The sequence below is a fragment of the Carassius carassius genome, chromosome 28 (assembly GCF_963082965.1).
Source record: "Carassius carassius chromosome 28, fCarCar2.1, whole genome shotgun sequence".
NCBI lineage: Eukaryota > Metazoa > Chordata > Actinopteri > Cypriniformes > Cyprinidae > Carassius > Carassius carassius.
The window spans coordinates 6346533-6366228 of NC_081782.1; the positions used below are offsets into that span (position 1 = coordinate 6346533).

Here is a 19696-nt window from a genome sequence, read left to right on the forward strand (position 1 = left end):
AGTGTCATTTTTTCACCAATAAGAACTGAATTATGGAAATTATACCTTTTGACCAGGTTGTCCTGGAGGCCCTAGCACAGGTGGGCTGGGTTCACCTTTGATCCCCTTTGGTCCAATTGGTCCTTGGACACCAGGAGTCCCAGTCTCCCCACGAACACCAGGTAAACCTTTGAGGCCTTTCACTCCTGCAAAAGGAAGACATCTGCACGTGTGAAATGACTGAAATCTGAAGGATCATGGTGTTGAAACAAGGATAGATTCGTGGGTGTGTATGAACTTGCCTGGAAACCCCATAACTCCTGGATCCCCAAAGCTTCCATCTTGACCTCGAATTCCAGGAAGTCCATTCTGGCCAGCTTCACCAGGAGGGCCTGAAAAAGAGGATGTTTGTAATATGTTCTAATGTGGACAGCAAACCTTTGGATTTCAGAATCTGTACCTGGTGGACCAGGTCTGCCTGGAACTCCATTTTTCCCACATTGTCCATAATTGCCTGGGAGTCCTAATTCCCCTTTAGCGCCAGGTAGACCAAGAAGACCTACAACACATAAAAGATGTTGCATATAATGTCCGCAAAGTTTAGCAGTTCCATCAACTGGGTTGAGATTACAGAAAAGGTATTGAGGAACAGGCAAACTAAGTATATGGACATAACAGCTGACATATTCATGTTGAATATTCAGGTGGAAACCAGGTGTTGAAAGGGTCACCTGGTAGGCCACAGTCACCAGGATCCCCTGGACACATAACTCTTGATTCAAGTCCCCTGGGACCACAATCCCCACGGTCTCCTGGATTCCCGGGTGTTCCTACGTCACCTTCCGCTCCATTCCTACCCATTAAACCTGATGAGAGATAACCATCATCATCATAATATGACCGATTATACCAATATAAAAAATCACCTTAAACAAAAATCATTGCTGGATTTGTATGTGTGTATGTTTGAACCTTTGGGTCCTTGGAATCCCGGTGGTCCAGGATTTCCATCTTCTCCAGGTAGACCAGTCAATCCAGGAATTCCCTCATCTCCCCGCATACCTGAAGGAAAACAAAGGGAACAATAAGCCTTTTTGGAGGAAACCAGCTTAAATTGGTTTCTGTGTTCTACAAAATAGTATCTCAGTTCATTAACTGTTTGACCAGACTGCATGTAAAAATATATATATATATATATATATATATGTCAAGTACCTGGAAAGCCTGGTGAGCCATCCCGACCTTGGAAACCTTTTGATCCCCGGATACCGACCAAACCAGCATCTCCGATTATTCCAGGTATTCCAGTCTCACCTCTTATACCAGGCACACCCTGTCCAGGTGGTCCAGGTTCACCTTGTGGCCCCTTCAGCCCTGGCAGCCCTAAAGCCAACATATGTCACAGTGAACATCATTATGGGTATCTGAATTAATTCTTAGCCCTAAGTAATTAATTTAGCATATAACTCATCCTGCTATGAGCTGACAACCACTCAAAACACCTTAGCAACCACATACCAGCACCATGTTATATTTTTGGTAGCTTTTGCCTAATATATGTGGAATTTACTTACCACTGGGTCCATCTAGCCCTTTAATGCCGAAGGGCCCTTCATCGCCTTTGGCTCCTGGGGTACAGCATCCAGAAACACCAGCCACTCCAGGCAAACCATCAGGACCCCGCACACCTGTGTGTACATTTCTCAGTTGAAAGATGGACTAATAAATAGATGCACAGAGAGAGAAAGGAATAAAAAAGAAACCTATTGTATTTATACTTTTGTTGTGTATATTGCATATTCTATAGGAAAGAATTGTGCTAAAGAAATTAAGTGCATTGGCATGGAATTCACCAACCATTTTCTCCTGGTGGTCCATCCCTTCCTCTTTGACCCTGACATCCTGGTAATCCAGGGGGACCAGAAATTCCTGGTTGCCCAAGGCAGCCTTCATCTCCTGGAAAGCCCCGTCGACCCTTGGGCCCTGGGGAGCCAAATGATATTTCACCCTGCAGGTGGAATTTAAATGTACTTTTAATGAAGCATAACTGTACTCATGCAGCTGTAATATTATTAATTTATGCTAATTTCACTTCTGAAACCATGATTAATAATACTTTGTTGCTAAGCTTCTAATACTTTTTATTTTCCTAAAAAGACCATTTAAAATGCTCTAGATCCACCCCTGCCTAGGTGTGCTATTTGATAGCAAAATTACCTTCGAAAGCCACTTTTCTAGCATTTGTAAAACTACATTTTTCCATCTCAAGAATATATATACATTACATCCTATGCATTGTGTTCATGACCTCAAGGTTAGATTATTGTAATGCTTATTGGACGGTTGCTCTGCGCACTTGATAAACAAACTCCAGTTGGTTTACAATGCAGCAGCTAGAGTTCTTACTAAAACCAAGAAGTATGACCATCTTAGCCCGGTTCTGTCAACACTGCACTGGCTCCTTATTAAACATTGTATAGATTTTAAATCTTGCTAATTACCTATAAATCTTTGAATGGTTTAGCACCTCAGTATTTGAACAAGCTCTTACTGCATTATAGTCCTTCACTTCTGCTACGATCTCAAAACTCTGGAATAATCTACCTAACACTCTTCGTGAGGCAAATACACTCTGTAAAATCCCATCTCTTTAACCTGGTTTACACATAACTCACTAACACATTTCTATTTTTCAAATCCATTAAAGGATTGATAATAGGCTGCATTAAGTAGGTTTTAAAAGAATGGCATCTATGCTAATATTAGTTTGTTTCTTTCTTATTCCGAGGTCACAGTAGCCACCAGATCCAGTCTGTATCCAGATCAGCTGGTCACTGCAGTCACCCGGATCCAGTCCATATCCAGACCAGATGGTGGATCTGCACCTAGAGATGACCTTGATAGGTAAGAGTAGTAAATCAGTAGAGATCAGGACAACTAGATGAGCCCCAGAGACAAATCCCCCCAAAGACCTCATCATCTAGATTGCCACCAGGACAAGGCCATGGGAATCAGATGAGTCCTCTGCTCAATCTGACTATGTTGCAACCTAGAATTAAACTGCTGGCTTCGTCTCGGGGAAGTTAATTTGTACTTTTATTTCCTTTATAATTAGGTCATTTATATCTTTCCTTTATTCTCTTCATTTTTTTTTAATTATTTTGTCCTTGGACCTCTCCAAAGCTAGGGCTCCTTACATTCATTTCACTTTTCTTACAGTAAATATTTTAAAACTGATATTTGCCTTTGGCGATCTGCTGGCTGAGGTCGGAATCCCATCACCACCACTCGTTTGCCACACATCCTATTAAAATGGGCCGTAACAGCTATATAAATAAGTGACTTGACTTGAATATCACCACCCTGACCTTTGGACCTGGATTTCCTGGTGGTCCTGGGGGTCCAGGACGGCCTACACTTCCAATACAAGATGGACCTTGTTTCCCTTTCACACCCTTATCACCTGCAACAGTAAAATAATTTGAAATCATAGGAGTCACCAATCCACGACATTAACATCTAATTTGAAACCAATGAATGCATATTCTGGATTTATCAGAAATAACCTTTTTTTATGAAGGCTTATTGCATTGGTTTACTGTACATTACCCACCTTTGGGACCAGTAAATCCAGGAGCTCCTGGCATTGGTGGTCCGTTCTCTCCTTTTAACCCACTGAATCCTGGTAATCCTTGAGTTCCTGGACAACCATCATTACCTAAAACACATTAAATCAATTGTTATCTATTTTACATCCTGTTCTCAATCCACTTATCATCTGTCAAGACTTTTATCCCCTCTGCCTACCTGGAAGTCCTTGTTGACCAGGTGGACCAGGCAGTCCAGGCTCACCCCGGTTTCCTGGTGTCATGTGTACAGGACCTGGAGAACCTTTCTCACCTGTGGGATGCAACTGTGATATCTGAGCCTGTAATTTCTTCTCCAGTTAGATGAAGTTTAGATTAAGCTTGCTTCCAGCTTTAGACTCAACACTCTATACTTAGTTCCTGGGGTTAAACTATGGTGTAACATCTCATATTTTTCATTCATACCTGGTTCTCCGGGATTTCCTTGCCGGCCAACTGGTCCCATACATCCTTTCTCTCCAGGTGCCCCTGATCGCCCAATACCCATTGACCCTTGGCTGCCCATTGGACCTGGGCACCCAGGTTCCCCACAAATCCCTGGATCTCCTTGGTTGCCCTTAGGGCCTGCAGGACTCTGGAAAATAAGTCAGTTTCAAGTATGTCAGCATCTAAACTTGTGTCTTTAAAGTAGTTTACACAAATGTAAGGTTTTTGAAGTTTTCTTAAAGGTAATGGTTACAAGTTCTAGGTACGAACTGGATATCCTTTTGCTCCTGGTGGTCCTTTGAAGCCAGGGGTGCCCGGCCTGCCATCTTGCCCATTTATCCCCAGTGGTCCTTCTGCACCGCAGTTTCCTTTCTGGCCTTTATCCCCAAGCACATTCCTTATATCTAGGTCTCCTTTGGGCCCTGGAGCCCCTGGAGGCCCTGGAGGACCTAAGTAACCCTGTGCAAACATTTTAATTCTCATCATATTCAACTTTTCTTAAAAATATAAATGAATTTTTTATACCAACTGCATAATTGGTGTGGACAAATTATAGTTTTGGCTGAGTAATGAGGAAGATGAATTGGTAAAGTGGCAGTATTCTGGTAAACTGACCGGAGGACCAGGTGGACCATCTGGACCTTTGAATCCTTGGAATCCTTTATTGCCTGGATATCCTCCAACTCCTGCACAATGAATTTGAATTTGTTGATGTCTGCTATTGAAAATCTAGATCTAGAATGTGTTATAATTAATTATCTAATATGCAATATCAACTTCTACAATAAATTAATAATTTGGGCTGATAACATTAGCATACTATAGGCCCTGAATAATGGTATGTTCCTAATTGTAAAATTCACTGGATGTGTCAAAATAGATCTATAATCTTCTAATGAGTTTTGGAAAATCTGAAAGCAAATTTTATGTTGGTTCTGAAAATAATATCAATATCAATATCGAACTGATATTAGAACACATTGTTTTCATTCGTCACATCTCCTAGCAACAAGGCACATGTTTCTGTGTTAGTTTGTTGTTATCGGAACAACTTTAAAGTCTGGATAATGTGATCCTCTGTGACTGTTTACAAAGTCAGCAAGTGTATGATGCCTAGCATTTTAAAATCTGTTCAGTTGCCAGGTGTCCTGGCCAACCTAATGATGACTTCACCTGGCTCTCCGGGGTCGCCTGAATCTCCATGTTGTCCTGGAGGTCCAGGGTCAGCAACAGAAGCAGCACAAAGACTGCAAACCTCTCCTTGGTCGCCTATATTAAAATGTCGGACAACAGCATTATGTGTGTGTATAGCATGTTTTTTGGTTGTCTGCATCTAGGTAATTTTGACTTTATTTAGGAGGATGACCTGGATTCAGCTATATGGAAACATTTGCGGCATGCTGCCGATTATATTAGAAAATAATTTCTATAGGAAAGGAAATTATAAAAGATGAATCAAAATATTTTTATGGTAATAAATAAAGCTTAACTTGAGCTTAATTTAACCATTAAACCTTGGAGATAGCATATGCCATGACATAGGTGAAACTTACCTGGTTTCCCAGCAACTCCACGCAGACCCTGAGGGCCTGTTATGCCTCCGTAACCCTTGAACCCTTTTTCTCCCAGGCGGGTGTTAACTTCTGTGGATGCAGGAGAGGAGCACAAACAGTCATATCATCCACATAGCTGCTATACTAAGGTGATTTTCTGTGCATTTTCTTATGCTTATCCTACTTGTTTACTGAAATATGCAAAAAAGTTGCTTTTTTTCTAATATCTAGCGAGCTGCCTGACATCATGTGCATCCTTTGCAGATAAGGTATTCCCATAATCCACTCCAACAAGCTTGGTTAATAAAATAAATTAAAGATGGCGGACTTTAACAAAGGAGAGTTACTTGGAATTCCTGGAGGTCCTGGGTCACCAGGGGGTCCTTGTTCCCCTGGTAGGCCATCTTGTCCTTTGAGTCCTATGCTGTTAGGAGCAGGATCTCCTCTTTCCCCTTTCACACCTCTGAATCCTGGGGGACCTGGTTTTCCATTAGGTCCTGGTATGCCTTGCCCTAACATATTTGAGTGAAGAGGGAGTATTTGTTTTTCTCTGTATGTATTTGTGTGCGTGTGCAAAAAAAAAAAGGAATAAACGCAGATACATAATTTACCTGGAGGACCTGTATATCCAGGAATTCCAATGAAACCTTTAGAAAAGAGATATTTTTGGTCATTTACTTTGGTTCAATAAAACAAAAATAATAACTTATTACATACACTACCATTCAAAAAAATAGAATCAGTAAGATTTTAAAACTGGTCTGAAAGAAGTGCTTAACAAGGCTGCATTTATTTGATAAAAATACAGTAAAACAGTAATATTCTGAAAAAATTATTACAATTTAAAGTACCAGTTTTCTATTGTAATATATTTAAAAAATATAATTTATTCCTGTGATGGCAAAGCTGAATTTTCAGCAGCCATTAATCCAGGCTTCAGTGTCACATGATCCTTCAGAAATCATTCTAATATGCAGTTGTGCTGCTTTACATTTTTGTAGAAACATACATTTGTTCAGGATACTTCAATGAATAGAAAGTTCAAAAGAACAGCTTTTACTTGCAATAGTAATCTTTTGTAACATTCTTTTTGTAACATACATGTCTTTCCTCTCCCTATTGATCACATAAATGCATTCTTGCTAAATGCTAGTGTACAACAACTATGTCAACAAAGGCATGGTTTGTGTGTGAATACTGTGTTTACAGCAAAGAGTTTTGTGGCCCTTAACAGAAGAAAGAAAATCATGTTAGCTGTGTTTGTTGGTTGTTCTTTGTGCATGAAAATAGTTCATTAATTTGTTTACTAACCTTCACTGCCTGGTAGACCAGGAAGTCCTGGAGGTCCAGGAAACCCTTTCTGACCTTTGATCGCATTATCTATTACAATGAACTAAAATAAACATTTAATAACACTTCATTAATAATTTACAAAAATATAAATTCCCCATTAAAGCATATATAACCATATTTTTTTATTACTTCAGTGGCTAATGAAATAGAAAAAAAAAGTGTAGCCTTTGGCAACATGATGTGATTGATGTGAGATTAAACATTAGAAGATTGTATGACTTCCATAACTGAATGTATCACTACCTCTCCGGGGACACCAGGGGCACCGGGGTCACCCTTTAGACCCTGAAGACAGCACAAATGAAACAGAGCAATTAATTAAAGAATGATGTATTGAAAGCAATATTAAGAATACGTTTGAAAAAAGCATCCACAAGAGGGTGCTATTCATATGCACTTAAAATAGGTGTGACGAGTGGGGCGGGGCCGAGGGACATGGGAGCGAGGCCGGTGGAGTGATTGGAGATGAGCTACACCTGTTCGACCCACCGGTCTCGAGGCCCACGGAGGAGATGGAAGGATATAAAACTGGAGCGACGACAGTGAAGGACGAGAGAGGACCAGGCCTGGGCTTTTAGTTGTGTTTTGGTTTTTATTTGCGCGCACCAGTCGTCCGTGAGGGGCTGGTGCGCTGTTTTGTGTTTATTTTGCTTTATTAAAATGTTGTTTGATTGTCCGCCGGTTCCCGCCTCCTTCTTCCAGATGATTAGCAAGGTTTAATACATTACAGTGGTGCCGAAGCCCGGGAGAAGGAGGGACGCGCTGCTGAAGATCCCTCGCCGCTGTGGTGAATCCGCGGTGCCAACGAGCTGGCGAGGAGTGTGCCGCCATGGACGCTCGAGGCGGAGGGCTGGAGCAAGTTGCTGGGGACGGGCGAGCTCGCTGCCGACCGCCCGCTATCTGGAGGGGCGGCTGCCGTCCGTGAGGGAGCGGAGGAGTCGGCGCCGTTCGCCAGGTGGCCGGAGCCTGCTGCCATCCGCCGGAACGGGGAGGAGCAGGGAACGGGGGACTCCTGCCGGCTGCCCAAAACCGGAGGAGCCGTCGCCGTCCACCGGGCGGCGGAGGAGTGTCGTGCCATCCGCCGAGGGCCGTCCAGTGCCACCGCCAGGCACCGCGGAGGAGATCACCCAGCTGGTGGAGGGCCGAGCAGCGGTGCGTCTGGGAACCGGATTTTTTTTTTTTTTTTTTCTCCTCTCTCCCCTCTCTCGTCTCTGTCGCTCCTCCTTCCATCTCCTTTTCTCTCGCCTCGCCTGTCCTACCCCCAGGTTCCCGCAGGTCCCCGTGAGGGACCCCCTGAGGCCGGGGGGTACTCCCGAGACTGGGGGAGTACCCCCCGGCCTGCGAGGGGCGATGGGGGTATGTGATGAGTGGGGCGGGGCCGAGGGACATGGGAGCGAGGCCCGTGGAGTGATTGGAGATGAGCTACACCTGTTCGACCCACCGGTCTCGAGGCCCACGGAGGAGATGGAAGGATATAAAACTGGAGCGACGACAGTGAAGGACGAGAGAGGACCAGGCTTGGGATTTTAGTTGTGTTTTGGTTTCATTTTATGCACACCAGTCGTCCGTGAGGGGCTGACGTGCTGTTTTGTGTTTATTTTGTATTAAAATGTTGTTTTGATTGTCCGCCGGTTCCCGCCTCCTTCTTCCCGATTGACTAGGAAGTCTTTTATCATTACAATAGGCAACTATCTTTTTTATGTAAGTTTGGCACTTTGAGGCAAAGTGAGACAGCACTGTACACAGGGCCATTCTTAGTGGGGTGCAGCCCATGCTTGAGGGGGCCCCGCTGCGAATGGACCGAGGGGGGACCCCGCAACTGGCCCCACGCCAGCTCTGACTGTACATAGTATGTAGCACAGGACTGAACAGCAAACAGACAGAGGATTACCTTTCCCCCGGCTATTCCTGTAACTCCTGGATATCCTCTGTCTCCAGGGATTCCCTGAGAGGACAAAACACAGACCGCATTGTCATAACACCTGCAATCCATCTAAATAACCTTTCCCTTTACCTTCATTATTGAACTTAAAGAAAATGATGGTTTAACAACCAAAAACTGGTGTGGTGACCTGTAGGCTTTTTTTTAGTGGGTTTTGTGCTCACCTTAGGGCCTGTCTCTCCTGTCAGCCCATCCTTTCCGGGTTTTCCCTGAAAATCAGTCATGCATTAAAAAAATAAGATAATAATAATATTAAATATAATAATTGTATATAATAGAAATTCACAAACACACACACACACACACACACACACACACACACACACACACGCACACACACATTATATATTCAACACATACATTATATTTATATATAATTATATTACACATATTTTTAGTTTTATATAAAATATTTGTAGGCAATCCTTCCAATAAAGATTCAAGATTAAAAATGAATGAATGAATGAATGAATGGCATCCAAAAAAATGTAACTGTAACCAATGAAAAAATCGCCAAGTTAATAAAATATTTTTAAAATCTTTTTTTATGCCAAACATTTGAACTTAGTGTGAATAGAGTCAAGTTCAAATTGGGAGAACTTGAGTTGCTCTCTCTCTCTCTCTCTCTCTCTCTCTCTCTCTTAATTTAGTTATTTACCGGACCCCCTGGCTGCCCAATTTCCCCTTTCTTCCCCTTAGGACCAGAACGACCACAAGGACCCTGCAGGATACAGCAGTTGGACTTTTGTGAGTGATTGCACATCATTTAAAGCAAATAAACAATTTAAACAAAAAAAACTTTAAAAACTGGGTTTGTCTACTCACAGCTGGGCCAGGACATCCAATGTCTCCAGGATCCCCAGTGTCACCCTGAAACCAAAAATAAGGTGACTTTTCAGAAAACTAATTCATTTGGATTAAGTATACAACAGTATATATTGGGCAAAAACACGTAAAAATGACATATGAAAAATGGATGACTTTTAAGTGAGGGGCATGTTACCTTAGGCTCTTTTGGTCCTGATACAAATAACTTTACGCCTTTTTGTCCTGGTACACCAGGTGGTCCCCTCTCCCCCTACAGCAGAGCCCAGTAATACATTTAAGAGTTCATAAAATCAGATTAAAGAGACCATTATTAAAAACTAAAATGAAATGGATTACCTTGCACATTAATTTTTTGTAGGTCACATACAGGTTTTTTAAGAAAAAGCAAAAGGTCAAATGTTGATAATACTGACCTTTTGACCTTGGGGTCCAGGTATTACCATGCTTCGACCCTCTAGACCCTATATGTTACAAACATTTTTTTAGATTAACACATTACACTGATCTGACATGTTACCATTAGCTAACCAGAACAAACCTTCTCTCCTTGTGGTCCAGGAATGCCGTCTATTCCCTAAAAGCATTAAACAGTTAATTCAAAATGGCAACAACATAATTGAAATGTTAATCATTAATAAAACATAAAAACACTGACATACTGGAAAACCTCTAGGCCCCTCTGGTCCAGGTGGTCCTGGCATCCCTGGCAATCCCGGGTACCCCTGCAGATCCACAACCAATTAGAAAGCTCAGTCAAAAAACGGGCTCAGAATATAACAAAATATGTAATATAAGCCGTAAAGTGCTTGTCCAAATGTTCATTTCAAATTAGCATTTTTTACTTTATTATCATAATTAATTCTCTTACTTTATCTCCATCTCTGCCTGGTAAACCACAATGTCCTTTCACTTGTTGAGAGGGTGGCTGATAATAGCTATCTCCCTAAAAATAACAATTCTTTATCGTCATAACATTATCATTGATGTGAGTGCATTTTTTAAAATATGTAATTAAGCTTATTAACATAAAGGATTCAAGCTGATCAAATAAAAAACACCTTAGGTCCTTGGATTCCTGGCGTTCCCTGAAAACAACAACAAAAAGTTTAACTTGACAGCTTAAATCAGAGTAAGGCTCAAATCCAGACACACACAAAAAGTGTTTTTCATTTCCCACTACACCCACATTTTTAAACTTACCTTAAAGAAAATATGAATATAGAATGACTATGGCATGTTAGTGATCATTTCCTGGCATTTTATGAGAGGTTCATACTACCACGGTCTTTGTTTACCACTTACGTTGAGGTTTCAAAATATGTGATGTGTGATGTTTAGTTTAGATTTGAAGTTTTCATATTGACAGCAATCTGTTTATTGCATATATATATATATATATATATATATATATATATATATATATATATATATATATATATATATATATATATATATATATATATATATATATAAAATTCACTATGTATGTTAACTTAACTCACCGGACACCCAGGAGCTCCCATCGGCCCTGTTAAGCCTGGGGGACCAGGCTCACCCTGAAAGAAGAAAGTCAGTGATGACAGTGATCTTTCATATGGTTAAACAATTAATTACAATTTATACACAAAAAAATAAAATACTTGTTCATTACCTTAGTTCCATTGCATCCTGGGAGACCATGAGGCCCCCTCGGCCCCTCTTTTCCAGGGAACCCCTGAAAGAGGAAAACATGATGTTCTCAAGAGCATCTCTAAATGGGTCTATGTTGGTCAAAGCAGATAATGTTGGTGTCACAAAAATGTGACAACGCCATGCCAAGTATTTAAAAGTAATGAGAACAAATGTATGACATTTACAGTAAGTAGAACTCTGAATTCCTCTTTTAACCATTTTGACTATGATTTGTGTCCAGAAAAAGACATATACACTCTAGTGTTATTTTAGTATAAATGATATACAATTATTGTAAAATATATTTGTATTTTAGTTTTTTTAAATGTTTTTGTCATTTTTATTTTTCTTAAGTGTGTTTATATAGATTTGATAACATTTTGAGTTTTTAGTTTTATTTATTTTAATAATTCAATTTAAACTAAATTAAAATGAGAATTTTTTTTTTTTTTTTTTTTTTGAGAAAATGGTTTTAAGTTTTAGTTTTAGTAATAACCCTGATATACTCCAATGCAAGTTATTAAAAGCAAAATAACTCAAATATTTTCAAAAAATATTCTCTAAAATATGTCAAAACTTACTGGTAGTCCTGGTGGGCCAGAGAATCCTGGTGTCCCAAAAACTCCCTTATTGAGAGAATGAGAATGAAGGACTGGTGTTTAGTTATACTGCAGCTGTCACAGGAAATATATTAACACACTCACACACTCCGTACCCTAGAACCTTTAGGTCCAGGCCTGCCTGGAAATCCAATATTTCCCTGTGTAATAATAAAAAAAATGTTACCAACATTAATCAATGCTCTAATAAAGAGTCTATACAACAAAAATGCTGAAATAATAATGTCCCAAATTCCTCACTTGGAATTTCAAGTGAAGGCAACTGTGGAAAAGAAAGTGTTACTACTGGAGAGGAAATACAGGGAAACTCTATAGTGTTTTTACAAGAGCATGTGTACAATTTAGAATATATTGCATTTTTTATTCTGATATTTCTTTCCAAAATCGTGAGCTTGTAAAGCAGCCATGTGTAACATACATTGTCACCGGGCGGTCCAGGATGACCTTCTTTCCCTCGATGCCCCTGGAATCCTTTTACACCAGGAAAACCAGGTAGCCCCATCTCACCCTGAGAGAAAGACAGATAAAGACAAAAGAGTTAAGAAATGTTGTGTGTATGTTGTTCTATCAGCTACATTGGATTATCAGCAATATTAGTAACTTTAATGATTAAGTTGCAAGAATATTGTGGGTAAATGGTTTGTGTAAAACAGTAAAATGCTATGGTTTTTGCCCTGGATTAATACAGTCTAGACTAGTTACATTTACATGTATTCATTTAGCAGACACTTTTATCCAAAGCGACTTACAGATGAGGACAGTGGAAGCAATCAAAAACAACAAAAAGAGCAATGATATATAAGTGTTATAACAAGTGTCAGTTAGGTTAACACAGTACACCTAGCATGGGCTTTTAAATAATACAATAAAAATAAATAAAATAAAAATAAAAAAAGAAAACAGATAGAATAAAAAAAGAATAGAGCAAGCTAGTGTTAGAGATCTTTTCACACACACACACACACACACACACACACACAATTGCATAATAAATGAAAAGAAAATAGAATACAAAAAGATTAGAAAGGTAGTTAGATTTTTCTAAAGAATAGAATTAGAATAGTGAGTGTTAAAGTTAGAGAGTCAAATAAAGATGGAAGAGATGTGTTTTCAGCCGATTCTTGAAGATGGCTAAGGACTCAGCTGCTCGGATTGAGTTGGGGAGGTCATTCCACCAGGAGGGAACATTTAATTTAAAAGTCCGTAAAAGTGACTTTGTGCATCTTTGGGATGGCACAATCAAGTGACGTTCACTTGCAGAACTCAAGCTTCTAGAGGGCACATAAGTCTGAAGTAACAAATTTAGGTAAATGGGTGCAGAGCCAGTGGTAGTTTTGTAGGCAAACATTAATGCCTTGAATTTTATACGAGCAGCTATTGGAAGCCAGTGCAAATTGATAAACAGAGCTGTGATGTGTATTCTCTTTTGCTCATTAAAAATTAATCTTGCTGCCGCATTCTGAATTAATTGTAAAGGTTTGATAGAATTGGCTGGAAGACCTGCCAAGAGGGCATTGCAATAGTCCAGCCTGGACAGAACAAGAGCTTGAACAATAGTTGATGCTAGTTGATGATCAGTCAACGAGTCAGTCTTTTGTTCGTTATCTGGCTCGGCTCGGTGTTCATCTTCAGTTCTCTCTTCACAGCAGTTCAGTCAGTGTACTGTTTGAGTGCATGCATTACTCCGGGATATTGGTTTGTTTGAACTCAGAGGGAGTGTCAGCCACATTAAAAAAAGTTAACAGCTTAAGTCATTTGTGAATTAATGCTTATTGGAGACGCAAACCGTTTCAAACTATTCAGTTCGATTTGGTGAACTGGTTCAAGAAGATTACATCGAATGATTCATTCGCAAACCAGATATCACTACACTGTTGTGTTTTGAACTTGCTCACAAAAGACACGGAAGAGAAGACAATGATGAATAAAGTCGTAGTTTTTTTTTTTTTTTTTTCTCTCTGCTGGTTGCTGCCCCATCTACCCAATTCTCACTACTGTACTTGCACTCTCAATTGCCAACTGTTGTTCTGTCTGCTCTCTTTGTAAACTGCCTTTATTGTTGTTTGTTTATTTTAAAGTGTCCTTGAGCTCTGGAAAGGCGCTATATAAATAAAACTTATTATTATTATTATTATTAGTTTGTGCTATTTTTGGACCAAAATGTATTTTCAATGCTTCAAAAAATTCTAACTGACCCTCTGATGTCACATGGACTACTTTGATGATGTTTTTCTTACCTTTCTGGACATGGACAGTATACCGTACACACAGTTTCAATTGAGGGACTAAAAGCTCTCGGACTAAATCTAAAATATCTTAAACTGTGTTACGAAGATAAACTGAGGTCTCATGGGTTTGGAACGACATGAGGGTGAGTTATTAATGACATAATTTTGATTATTGGGTGAACTAAACCTTCAATGCTTAATTTTACAAGTAGTGTTTTTTGTGCGTTTTCTAAAAATTAGGAAGGGGTAAATCAAGTAAACCTTGCTTCAGTCCGGTATGCGATCATTTTGAAATATTACTACCAATATAATAATTATTCTTAATTCTTAAGACACAGGTACCGTACCACTAAAGGAGGACATTTTTAAAAACTTACTAAAAGGCATTTTCTTTGATAAAATTATCAACAAAAGTATCACATGACAGAAGGCATGTATAGAATTTTATGCAACTGATTTTTCAGCAAAATTTGTATCATGTTGATAATTTAGAGGTCTTTAATTCTGTGTATGAATTATGATACAGTAGGATCTACATTAAAAATGTGTATGATGGGCCTGGTCTATAAAAAAGAAGGTGGAATATTTTTCAAGATTATTTGCAAATATCCTCATCAACACAGACACCAGAAAACTCTTACAAAGGCAGGTCTGCAGAATAGCTCAATAGACTTTATCTTATTCCCTGTATAACCCTGGCTTTTATTGCAACGAACATACCACGACAGGTATGCCAAACACATGTGTATAGACAGAAGTAGAACACAGACTTTTACACACAGGTGGAAACATACAGAGGAGCAGATGCGTGACTTATGTTGCTGATAAGTGTTCTGTAGCTTTGGGCATCAATAGTTTACCTAGGGATACAGTGATAGTGTGATACGGACACCTGGGTGGCCAATACATCTATCACATCACCTAGAAAAGTCATGAGGCCACCCACCCACTACCACAATATAAGCTTTTTTTCTCTCAATTTTGGACCTGGTGAGCCAATTTTCTGAATTCCTGATGTAATGTCAACCACACAACCAATAACTGATATTTCGTGTTGTGTAACAAGAGAATATACAAAAACACAGAAGTTGTTATTTTTAAATGATGGTGGTTTTGAAAATGTGCTCTTCCTCAGGCCATCAAAGATGTGGATGAGTTTGTTTCTTTATCCAATAGATCTGGAGAAATGTAGGATTACATCACTTGCTCACTCATGGATCCTCTGCAGTGAATGGGTGCCGTCAGAATGAGAGTCTAAACAGCAGCTGATAAAAAACATCACAATAATCCAAAAGTAATCCACATGACTCCAGTCCATCAGTTAAGATCTTGTGAAGTGAAAAGGTGCATGTTTGTTAGAAACAAATCCATTATTAAGACGTTTTTAACTTCAAACTTTCGGCTAAAATACAAATCCGCTATTCAAAAGATTTCTTTCTCCAATGTCATCTAGTCTGCATCAGGAGAAATATTCACAGATTAAGCAACATTTATAAGTGAAGACAGCCCAAAGCAAATAAGTTTTGATGTGAGAGGACAACATAGGATAAAAATTTTCACAGGAGGAAGTGTTATGGATCATAATAGAGCGATGGTTTAAAGTTACAACGCTTTGATGTTTATTACAAAATTAGCTCATTACAAACATGCAACTTTTTTTAGCTTCATAAGACTTTAATTGATGGACTGGAGTGTGGATTACTTGTGAATTATTGTGATGTTTTTGGACTGACGGCACCCATTCACTAAAGAGAATCCATTGGTGAGCAAGTGATGTAATGCTAAATTTCTCCAAATCTGTTCCGATAAAGAAACAAACTCATCTATATTATGGATGGCCTGAGGTTGAGTACATTTTCAGCAGATTAATTTATTATTATAAATGAATTAATTTATTAATTTAGCTATTCCATAAAATTCAAGCTATATATTTCGTCCAGCTCTTATCTGCTAAATGTGAGTATAAAAGTCATGAAGATATTAAGATATTATGAACATGAACATCATGATTTTCTAGCTGCTTTAAAACAACGTGACAAATCTGAAAGCTTCTGCACCAGTAAAGATCACCAGAAGGGGGCAGCAATTTCATTTGATTTAAAACTGAATTTCCATTCATGTCTAACTTTAGGAAGTCTAGATATTTTCACACTTGCTCTGCTGATGTTTTGAACACACTGTAAGGGTAATGGCAGTCACAATTTAAGCAATATATTTGTGACATGACATTGTTATTTGTGTGTTAATATGATTGTATGTATGTTTGCATGTTCCATTACCTTTTGTCCTTTGATTCCTTCACAGCTGCATCCTGATTTCCCACTGCAAACACATCCCTGTAAAGAAAACACAAGTAAAATAACACCATGACTGCATGAATGCATTTACAGATACAGTAGCACCATAAGGCATTCTCATGCTTAATCAATAAGAAAACAAAGTCACCAAAAAGCGACAAATATTGATTAAAAATTCTAGTCCTTTGTTGTTTTGTTTTGCAGCATCTTATCATTAGGATTTCTGAGTTAATTGACTGTGGGCACAAGATTTGCCCAAGCAGGCACCCATAATTTAATGAAATCATCTAATCAAGAAATGCATAAAATCCATGGCTTAAAGGAATGCTAGGAGTTTCACCAGCTCTCCGCATGAACATGCATTGTTACGGATGAACTCCAAAATTAAAAGATATGACAGGGACAAGCATAGTTTCATGGCCTCACGTCTCACTATTTGAAATCAAAGATGCATACAGTTATGTCTTTAGAATAGCAAAGTTATGCTTCCTTGACAACAGCAGAAGTATTCATCACTATTATGTCCAATGAATTGCTTTTTAATAAAACTAACAGACTGAGGGTTTTTATATGGTGGTCATATCTAAATTGCCTTGTAAATGTTTTACATTTATTTTAAAAAATTTACCAATGTCTTGTATAAAATACTATTCAAAAGTTTGGAATTATAAAAAAAAAATTTGTTTTTGATGTTTTTGAAAGTCTCTTATGCTTACCAAGGCTGCATTTATTTGATCAAAAATACAATAAACAGTAACATTTTTTTATTTAAAATAAAAAATTTCTATTCTAATATTTTTTAATGTAATTTATTAATGTGATTGCAAAACATAATTTTAATCTTCAGAGTCACATGATCCCTGAGAAATATTTCTGCTTTGTCAGAAAACAATAGAGAAAAAAAATAGTTATTTCAAACTGTAATAAAATGTCACATTATCACTGTTTTTACTGGTAATGCAGCCTTGGTGAGCATAAAGGACTTCTTTCAAAAACATTTAAAAATCACAATAATTGTATAGTTTTGAACGGTAATGCCTTTATAAGTTATCCCAGACTTTCAATCATACATTTTAAAAATCCATCATAAAAAATGCCAAGAGTTTCATTTTTTCAATGACAGAATTGTCCTGTAATGCATGCATTTCCACTGTTGGACATTTTAGTAGACAAATGTGGTGAGAGTGTGTGAAGAAACTGTTTTTCAGACCAGACTGTCGATTTGATATCAACAAAGGTCAGACAGGGTAAGACAAAACACGTCTACTGATGATCTTAGATTGGTGAGACCATTGTCATTGGGGCAACCCTTGTTTGCTGTAACCGAATCTATCTGTCTAGCATTCTGCATATCATCTATGTGCAGTTCTGATGAATGAGAGAGTCTGTACACAAAAAAAAAGCCATGATCAGATGGGCTATGATAGACAATCTGTTTGGGTTCGGGTTGTTTGGGTTTTACCGTGCATGTAACACTAACAGAAGAGAGACATACACCCACGCTACAACACGCAGACATTAACGTGTCTGGAGGGGGAAAACAATGTAAACAGGGATGTGGGATTTCAATGGATCACTTCAGGAATGTTTAACAATTTGGAATTAATTTCAGTTCAGTTGTACATGTGATGTGCAGTTATATGTGATTTATATATGTTTTGTGTGTATGGATGCATCCATAGGCCCGTATGAACTCATGGGAGAGTGTGTGCGTGTGTATGCGTTATCAGTCATGACAGATCTGTAGTCACTGTTCTGTAAAAACTTCTGAACCAAATGACATTGTACAGATATCATCACAACAGACCAGAATCAGATACAGACCTGCATTTGCCTGAGGAAAGAGAGAGATGGAGATGAAGGTGGACAGGAGACAAAGTGGGAGAACAGAAAGGTTTTTCATCCATTTCTGTTATACTGCTCTTAGGAAAAGTGACATTACTAACAATATACAAATGATGCAATGACATTTCTAAAGCAATCGGTGTAATTTGAGATGCAGTCAGTGGTAATATCGTAGATACAGCGATAACTTTCCACTGCCTTCATCAGGCATGTCTTCGTATGAATAAAAATAAAATAAAAGTTTCAGTATATTTTACGATAAAATACTAATACAGTTTTTCTACTTGAAAATGTCACCATTCAAAATTTCACAAACAAAAAAAGTTTTATATTGTTTTTCAACATTTCATTTATTTTTAAATTAAGTACTATTAATTTGTTTAATTATATGTTTAACCTCCTGGGGTCGACGGTGGTGCTGGTGATGCCAGTTGCAATTTTAATGATAACAGCGAAAAGAACTTAAAATGCTCTGTCATTTTTGATCATACTTATAAGAGTAATACATAATTTAAATATATAAAGGGTCTACATTTATTTGTGTCCACTCACAATATCAAAGAAAACATTGTGCTTTTGTAAAATAAAGAAAATATACAGGGTGCACCTTCAGTCATCTACTATTGTCTCAGTCTCCACGCACATCTCTTTGAAACACGCCACTAAATGAACTGAAACTTATTGAATACTTGACAGAGAGTTATATCTATAGAAAGCTTGACATGTCTTTTAAATTAAGTCTTACTGAAAACAAATATTCTCTGATAAAGTAATCCATATGAAAGCAACGCAATGTCCACACTAATTAAGACTAATTAGAGATAATGTTGTCAGATGGGAAGGACTGGACAGTCCAGTCTTTCTCGTCTGACTGCATTATCTCTAATAAGATCACACTCACAAGCTACTTTCACTTAGAAAAAAACTTCATCTCAACTAATGTTGTTTCTGGAAGAAGGCGATCTGAGAGGAATAAGACAGAATTTACCTCAGAAGAAGACGCAATGAGAGGAATAAGCTTTGTATTTTCCTAAGAAGAAGATGATCCAGCGGAGGACATCATTTACACTAGTAAGTCTTTTTTTATTATTATTAGCATAAGCGTAAGCGGAGGGTAAAACCAACTCCAAGGTAAGGCTAAAAGCAGCCAAATCTATCAATTACTAATAGGGATGCACCGAATATTCGGCCACCGAAAATTTTCGGCCGAAAATGGCCAAAAAGTGCATTTTCGGTTTTCGGCCGAAACACTTTTATTACCGAAACAACACGGCCGAAATGTTATGATGACGCAAACAGAAACCGCG

General features: G+C 38.5%; 1 protein-coding gene across 1 annotated transcript in view; it reads right to left on the reverse strand.

Annotated features, from left to right (window-relative positions):
* The window catches only part of col4a3 (collagen, type IV, alpha 3), a 41952-nt gene that overhangs the window by 13330 nt on the left and 8926 nt on the right, over positions 1–19696 (reverse strand). Inside the window, exons 2-37 of the mRNA XM_059514003.1 lie at positions 16527–16583; positions 12438–12527; positions 12115–12159; positions 11981–12025; positions 11380–11442; positions 11231–11284; positions 10787–10813; positions 10597–10671; positions 10388–10450; positions 10267–10302; positions 10142–10189; positions 9904–9978; positions 9726–9770; positions 9559–9621; positions 9065–9109; positions 8850–8903; positions 7202–7243; positions 6917–6998; positions 6217–6252; positions 5953–6117; positions 5606–5695; positions 5226–5321; positions 4668–4738; positions 4323–4511; positions 4032–4200; positions 3787–3879; positions 3593–3697; positions 3348–3442; positions 1837–1987; positions 1554–1667; positions 1195–1362; positions 952–1041; positions 711–845; positions 440–538; positions 282–371; positions 46–185 (exon numbers count right to left, since the gene is read on the reverse strand). Coding sequence (XP_059369986.1) covers positions 46–185; positions 282–371; positions 440–538; positions 711–845; positions 952–1041; positions 1195–1362; positions 1554–1667; positions 1837–1987; positions 3348–3442; positions 3593–3697; positions 3787–3879; positions 4032–4200; positions 4323–4511; positions 4668–4738; positions 5226–5321; positions 5606–5695; positions 5953–6117; positions 6217–6252; positions 6917–6998; positions 7202–7243; positions 8850–8903; positions 9065–9109; positions 9559–9621; positions 9726–9770; positions 9904–9978; positions 10142–10189; positions 10267–10302; positions 10388–10450; positions 10597–10671; positions 10787–10813; positions 11231–11284; positions 11380–11442; positions 11981–12025; positions 12115–12159; positions 12438–12527; positions 16527–16583 — 3105 coding nt within the window. The remainder of the gene's footprint in view (positions 1–45; positions 186–281; positions 372–439; positions 539–710; positions 846–951; positions 1042–1194; positions 1363–1553; positions 1668–1836; positions 1988–3347; positions 3443–3592; positions 3698–3786; positions 3880–4031; positions 4201–4322; positions 4512–4667; positions 4739–5225; positions 5322–5605; positions 5696–5952; positions 6118–6216; positions 6253–6916; positions 6999–7201; positions 7244–8849; positions 8904–9064; positions 9110–9558; positions 9622–9725; positions 9771–9903; positions 9979–10141; positions 10190–10266; positions 10303–10387; positions 10451–10596; positions 10672–10786; positions 10814–11230; positions 11285–11379; positions 11443–11980; positions 12026–12114; positions 12160–12437; positions 12528–16526; positions 16584–19696) is intronic.